This window comes from Anopheles aquasalis, chromosome 3 (genome assembly GCF_943734665.1).
Source record: "Anopheles aquasalis chromosome 3, idAnoAquaMG_Q_19, whole genome shotgun sequence".
NCBI lineage: Eukaryota > Metazoa > Arthropoda > Insecta > Diptera > Culicidae > Anopheles > Anopheles aquasalis.
In genome coordinates this window covers 49,158,549-49,166,048 of record NC_064878.1, presented here as the reverse complement: position 1 = coordinate 49,166,048, position 7,500 = coordinate 49,158,549, and the positions used below count along the sequence as shown (strand labels likewise).

Sequence of the window (7,500 nt, the reverse complement as noted above, 5' to 3'; positions counted from 1 at the left end):
TATCCCATCGTGATCAACGAAACATATTCATCACACCGTGACCAAAGCTCTCTCTCTCTCTGACACGATGGGCGAGAGGTAAATTAGAATATTTGCATGCATCGCATGTACGTACGGGACAGGACGACAACCCCTCAACATGAACCCCCTTATCGCTTTTCCCAGGCCAGTGTTCTCACCTTCGTGGCAGGAGGTCAAGTGCAAGTGATGTCATGCACGTAAATGAGGCCAGCGAGCCCACCAACCACCAGCTGGCAGAGCGCAGAACGCTGCGCCTGAATTGTTTCGCTTCTGTGCATGAAATTTTGAACACATTCTACACCACCTCTGCCACCAGCAATCAACATTCCCCGGGCCCGATTTCTCTCCACTCTGGAGCATACCAGGTAAATGCGATTTCCAAGCGATGATGCTGCGATGTTCCACACTCCAGCACCGATTATGGTGCTGTGGTGGCCTTCAATTATCAATCGCTATTGGCGTCGATTTGCCCGGACTCTGGCGACCTTCAGTCAACCCTTTCACACGCGCACAGGCACAAGCACGGCACGGTACGGCCACACGGAATTGATCAATTTTTTGGGGGAGGCTCGAAATTGATTTCTCGTTGGTTTCGGTCGGTCGGTTGGTTCGGTCTTATCCTCCATCTTTTCTCCACGGCTTCACTTGAGCTACAGAGGCCGGAAACAGGGGAAGAAGATCAAAAGCTTTAGTAAAAATGAAGGAGCAGAACCGAGTGGATACAGAAGAAACAAACGCATCCCGGATGGCGCACTCTTCTCTTTTAGAACGATGGTCTTAAGAGAGCGCACAAAGCCTTTCGTATTACTGCTCTCCTGTTGTTGCCCGCCCCCTGCCCGTTGTCGTTGGCGAACATGCAAATCATTCACTTTAATCTGCCAGGCATTTCGGGAGTTTCCGGGAAGGCACGAGTGTAGCCCTGGTGCTGGATGAAGCTAGACCGGCAGCCTACGCACAGTCGAGCACTCTGTCCCTAAACGCTAAGCTGAGTGAGATGAGCTTTTCCTAGGATGAAGACGTTACCGTTCCACCAGAAAGAGAGAGAGAGAGAGCGGGAGCAACCGAGAACATGAGAAGCAGCAAACAGAGGAGCAAGTGTTACTATTCTGGGCCCTTCCTTTTCTCGCTTTTTTTCCTCTTTGGTGTGGTAAGCCACCAATAAAACCGGAGAACCACCGGGGGAACACAACAAAACCGGAAGTAACGGGGTCGCTCCAATAAAGAGCGCGCCAGCATGCAGAACGCACGACGGGGGGATCGATAAACGGATTCGGCGTCGAGAAGCGTTTATCTCGGTGGCCCGAACGCCTATAAATCCACTCAAAATCCTTGATCCCTTTTTAAGGGGAGTGGAGTGCGTTTTGCCACACAATCCATCAACAGATTCGGTAGCCATCGTTGAGCCACCGCTTGAAAGAGCCTGGTGAACCGCTCTGGCATATGCCTTGGGTTGTTTCTATTATTTAGAATTCGATTTAATCGATGAAACTAAATTATGGTTAACTATTTAAACAATTAAATTCCATTCCAACAATTAAATTCCATTAACAAACTGCATATTTTCCCGTCGACTTCGCAATGTTTAGTGGAAAATGTAGGGAAAAAGTTCCAGCAACAGCAAGATAACTGTCACTTCAAGTCCCTAATCCAGTTCCTGAAAAAAGACTATCAACGGAAATGTATTTCTGTGAGACATTGCGAAATGTGCACGCGCTGTTACGAGGGATCATGTTCTGGGATCTGGCTCCTTCGAAACTCCTAAAAACTGCCGAGTAATCTCGCGGTGCACACTCCTCGGTACGGAAAAGGCAAGCGTCATTGCGATAGCAGCTCAACAGTCCAGCGACAGCTCTGCCCGTGGCCCGAGGCACCGCAAGAATCCGCAAAATTGAAACCAAAACTCGGGTTTCTTGTTGTCCTCGGACTCGGAGCACTGGCAGGCGGTGGCAGGTTGCAAGACTTTTGTTTCTTGCTCCCGCTCCCATCGCTACGTGCTATTTTTCGTAAAATGTCACGTTTTCGTTGCAAAACACTCCCAATGAGTTCGCTGCGCTGCGGAACATTTGCGGAAGGGGGGGAAATATGTTTATGAGCGTGCTGAGGCAATACTAACGCGTTCTTTAACCTCCTCTGTGTTTGTGTGGGTTGAGTATCTTTCGGACCACAGAGGTCAAGTATGCTTCCAATTAGTTGTGCAGTTCCCGAAAACATTATCCCGATGCTTAAGCTCTCGTAGCGCTCATAGTTCTTATCGGAAATGAAATAAGGCAGGGTAGAAAACCGTAAAATAAATATCTAAAGCGTGCCCTAATCGTGTTATCTTTGGTTTTCCAGCACGAAGGGCAGACAGGCGACTGGACATTTGATTGTAAATGAATATCCTAGAGATCGTGAGTCCTAGATTTGACTAGTCTGACGTCCAAGATACTGTCCACAGCAGACTTCGGCCCCCTGACACTCTTTTCCATCGGACAAAAGTTTTTGGAATGTCAAAACCAAAAGCTCAAAAACCGATCCACATGTTACACTGTGTCTTTCTCCTCCGATATGCTTCACACTCTAGCCAACGCTGCCCCCAAGCGTAACTGCAGTTTGTTGCTCCAGCGCTGCTCCAGCAGTACGCAGTGGCTAACGGCATTCTTTCCGGCCCCTCCGGGTGCACCAACTCCCATTACGCGTGTCCCCGTGTCACGGTTGCCTTCCCATCGGAGGTACCCCAAGATGCATTCTCGTTGGACTGGGTTGGGCTCGGTGCGCGATCGCTGACCTCGCAGAACGCAGGAGTTATGCAGCAGCAGCAGAGCGCACCGGGAGAACGTGAAGCATCCGAGCAATTTCCTTTTGCATTGTGCCGACGACGACCAGACCATACCAGCGTTCGGCTCTCGGCAGACCGTTGCCGCTACCGATCGAAGGTCTCTCGGAGAAAGTACACGGCCGTAGGCGTGTCGGTGTGTCGGTGTGTGCGTCATGGCGAAAAATTTAATCTACATTTATGATGCCGCATCGACCTGGCCACGGCCCCCTGTGCTGGGTGCGTACACGTTGGCGTCATTGTCGTCATCGATGGGCACACTGCCAAAGCGATGCAACTGCGTTCTCGACGGAATGGAGCCCAGTTCCGGAACTACCTTTAGCGGTAGTGTATATGCTGTTGTAATACACTGGGAATGGAAAGTGTGCACTGTTTGCTGATAAGAGGACTACAGAGATTGTTAAGTTTGAGGGAAATGAGTCAGAGTTGTTGAGAGAGTTGTTCGAGAGTTCTTTGATTACAAAGAGTATACAATATCCTTTACAATTGAGATGTTCTATGTAGAATGACATTTAAATAATACTTTTACACACAGTTCTTGATGGAACAAAACAGTGCTTTATGTGCCGTATATTTTGTATTTTATTAAAAAAAACGCATTAAAACATGAAACATAGAGCTCCATGCATCGATTTGAATAGCATCAGCATTAATTTTAGAAACATGTTAAATAAAAACATGATTTCGAAAGATGTCAAATATTTTGGCTAAGAAAAGCTGCTAACATCTTCTATTTTTACAACAATGATCCTTTGTATATGCCAATCAGAACCAGAGAACTACGTTTTTTATAATGAAAGAAATTTGATAGCTTTTCAATACTCCAATTAGGCAGGATTCAGTTGAAATTTAGTTTAGATTGTCGATCCAACTAATCTCTTCATAAATCATTTCCAAAAGGAAAGCCCCCAAAAAAATGTTACAGTTACTCCAGTCCTACTGGCTGCATTTATAAATCGCTTCATTCACACCAAAAAACCGACATTTGCCAGAAATGAAAACGGCGCCTCGCTCTCACTATTTCATGTATTCGTGCGAACCACGGGCACCGGCGTGGCGTAAATAAATCTCATCATTGCCAGCCGCCACGCGCTTCACGAACGACGCCAGATGCGTCATCGACATCGGATGCAGTATTGTTGCACCGTTTCCCTCGAGCTCGACAAAACAATAGTTCAGCGACACGACGATAACGAGCGCGTAACTAGTAGATCGCTCGTCCAACTTCCGCGCATCCCACAGCAGCTAGGCCTAGGACGGGCGGGGATGCGAGAGGTCGACTACACAAGGTCCAATGCGGCGGGGGGACGGCGATCTTGAACATCACAACCGTCGGACATGGGGCCGCGTGCCGCCGCGTTTATGGTTGATTTTGTAATTTATTTCCTACTTCCTCGACGCGTTCATTGTTTTGATCGGCGGCTCTGGATGAGGAAGAAGCTAACTGTGGTGTCGTGGTTATGCAGCCGCGTACGCCCCGAGTTGTGTGAGAATGGTGACCAAGTGGCCATCAAGTATCAGGGTCGGAACAAAGGGAACATTCAATCAGCATCTTAAGTACCACTAGCGCGCCACCGAAGGTTGACAGAAACCTCTATTCAGGGGTGATTCACTGAGCCAATGAGATGGAAAAGCAGCGCTTCAATCTCTCTGCTCGAGGCAGTACACTTTAGATTACGGTTCTTTTTTTTATGGAAATACATATTTTAATCTTAAAATATACGCAACCAACAAACCTGAAATAAAGCCATACATTTTGCATTTATAATGCCCTTCGAGATGCCACAATAGGCCAAGGAGTGGGAGTCGATATAGTCGAGTGCGATATCGATAATCCTCTCTCCGGTGATGTATGAATGGCCGTATATTAATGCAGCAATGGAGACCCACAGTCCGTTCGTGCTTACGGACGATCCACAAGTTCACCTTTCGCTCATAGTGGCGAATCACGAAACGGTGGCCCACTGCAGACTAACAAATGTCAGACGCGTACCACCAACAGGAGTTGCAGTAGATGTCCTTGGCCTCTCTCCATGTAGCGCTATTGTACCGCTTATCGACATCACAATGCGCCAAGGGAGTTAACACACCCGCAACATTAATCTCTTTTACCTCTACCCTGCTGTCTACTATCTAGAGTTTAGGCTATCTCATTGTTTTCCTTTCGATACACTTTATACTAGAACATTAGAACATTAATTAGCCCTCAACAACCCCCCACAGGAAACTATTCGTAACATTAAATTCAATCCAAAACCATCCATCATAAGACGGGCTACCCGGTAAACTAGCGAGTGAGAAATTACTTTCCAAACTGATTGCGAGATTAGAACATCGAGGGCTCATAAGCGCGCTTCGGTTAGTGAGAGTGATTAAGGTCAGTCGCTACGATCGTTAGATGGGGTTCCATCTCCGATGGACGATGAACTACTACTGTCCTTTCGTTAGATTAGAGAGAATGAGTGAGCGATGAATGGATGATTCAAAATGTTAAGGCCGTGGGGGTTAGTAAGGGGGGCCCGTTGCGCTGATTAACTAACTTGATTACAACAAAAACTAATTAGCTCTCGCTTTCGAGAACGACAAAAAAGGATTAACAGAACAGAAGAAGAAGAAGGATAGGAGCGCACGGAGGGGGAAGGTTTGCTGCCGGGCGTGAAGGCGGAAGAGCTACTTACAGCTGTCATCCTCATCGAGGAACGTGTGTCCCAAACAGATGGCACCAAAGATTCCCAAAAACTGTACCGCAGTTTGAATGAAAAGAAAGAAAAGAGAGAGAAAAAAGAAAAGTCAGTTAAAAACCCTCGCGCCAGATGAGTCCTTGCGCCTTTCGGCTACTTACCGCCAGCGCTGCATGGAGGCCCGAGTGCGCCACCTCCACGATGTGGTACTCCAGCAAACATCCTTCGACCCGATCGGGCCGGGGAGGCCGGAACGGATCCAGCGTGGTGGAGTTGGGTGAAAAGATTGCCCGGCAACCGTAGCCATTCTCCTCGAACCACGACACGCTGCCCGTGCCCAGGTTCAGTATATCGCTATCCTGCAACAAGGGAAGACGAGACACAGTCATCATCAGCATCAGCATCAGCACATCAAATGATCATTTTCGGGTGGGTGGATGTTTTAAGATTTTGTTGGAAGAAAAAGCGAAAGGAAACTGCAGATACTTTGCAGCCGCTAAATCACTCTCCGAGGCTGAGTGGCCCTCGCGTAGACCCCGCGGAAGGTCGCATTTTTCCGCCAGAAAATCCGTCGTTTCCGGCCGAACGTCGAACGAAACGAATCGAGACGGGCGAACTGCTTGATTCACGATGGCAGAGGGTGTCGTAAAGTTAGACCTCAAAAGTTCTCGTCCGTGAGCGTGCGTTACTGCATAGCCATGTTCCGGAATGTGGAATGTGATCGTGTCGATGGAAAGCAGAATGTTTTTTTTTTCAATTTTCCAAAAACCGCAGAGAAACATTTGGAAGAACAGTACATACAGTAACGGATCAAACAGTAAGATCCCTTTTGGACTAGTCGCGATGATTTTATTTCTAAAAGTTAAATGGTTCATTTTTACAAAAAGGAAACGGAGAAGTCATATTACAGCTCAGTTACGTTTTCAAAATGATTTTGAATACATCAAAAAGATCGCAAAATGTTAACTGTTGAGCTGTTAGCCAGGACATTCTGTTTAGTCCGTCAATATAAATTAAATAGAAGGATTTAGGGCATATATTTTAAAGCACCAGGCGAAGACACTACATTTAAACAAGTTTCCATAAAATCCAATAAAATATAAACTTTATAGCCAGTAATTCAAGTGACAAGGAAATTGGTTCGCGCAAATGATAAAATTCACTAACATCCTTCACTGAATGAGCCACGGTTGGTTGAGTGGCCAGAACGCACAATCGCATCACTCGCAAGAGACGCAGATGGTACTCGTTTTTCAAACCACCTCACCCACCCGGTCGCTCCTCCCTGCATGCACGCAATATTAATCAAAAGTGAATAAAATCGTTGGAAAATCAAATCCATTTCCCTTTGCACGCTCGGAAAACTCTCGGTTCCCACGCGAGCCTGCGACACTCAACGCGAGACAACACGTCTCCATCGTCATCGTTCGCCATCATTCCCCATCATCATCATTGTCACCATCACTCCTCCGTCTCCGTCATTTGTCTGCAGCGCGCCGAATTGGACCGAAAGGACCTTCAAACGACCGACCGACGGACAGACGAACGCTTGCTCTTCTGTGACGTAACGAGGACTGTACTCCAGCAGCTCAGCTGTGGAGCTTCCACTCGCCTCGAATCGAATCCAATCGGTCCGCTGGGAGTGGTCCGCCCGGTTCGGTCCGTTCGTTGCCTTGGGTTCTGGTTTGTCTGCCACTGGAAAGTGCGAGCATCCACCACCCTGTGACGCTGACGTAGCTTTCCTTCGCTTTTGGCTCACCGACGACCGTCGTCTGGTGGCCTGTTGTCGTCGTTGGCGACTACATAGCCGACCGGGTCAAGGTCGTCGGAATTCCGCAGCGAGGCGTCACCTTCTCGCATTCTCTCTCTCTCTCTCGAGCTTTTTTGGAATTCTTTGGTGCCAACGGACGTCTCATTCTGTCGGCCAGCGCTAGCCCCCCTTATATACCTGCGCATCATGCAGACATGCAGCCAGCAGAGAAA

General features: G+C 47.9%; 1 protein-coding gene across 3 annotated transcripts in view; it reads right to left on the bottom strand.

The window, feature by feature from the left end:
• The window catches only part of LOC126574091 (protein bunched, class 2/F/G isoform), a 41,994-nt gene that overhangs the window by 9,518 nt on the left and 24,976 nt on the right, over positions 1–7,500 (bottom strand). For all 3 annotated transcript variants that reach the window (XR_007608210.1, XM_050234051.1, XM_050234050.1), the window contains exons 4-5: positions 5,679–5,876; positions 5,515–5,575 (exon numbers count right to left, since the gene is read on the bottom strand). Coding sequence is in view for 2 of the 3 variants with exons in the window: in XM_050234051.1 (XP_050090008.1) it covers positions 5,515–5,575; positions 5,679–5,876 (259 nt within the window). In the remaining variant the exon portion in view is untranslated. The remainder of the gene's footprint in view (positions 1–5,514; positions 5,576–5,678; positions 5,877–7,500) is intronic.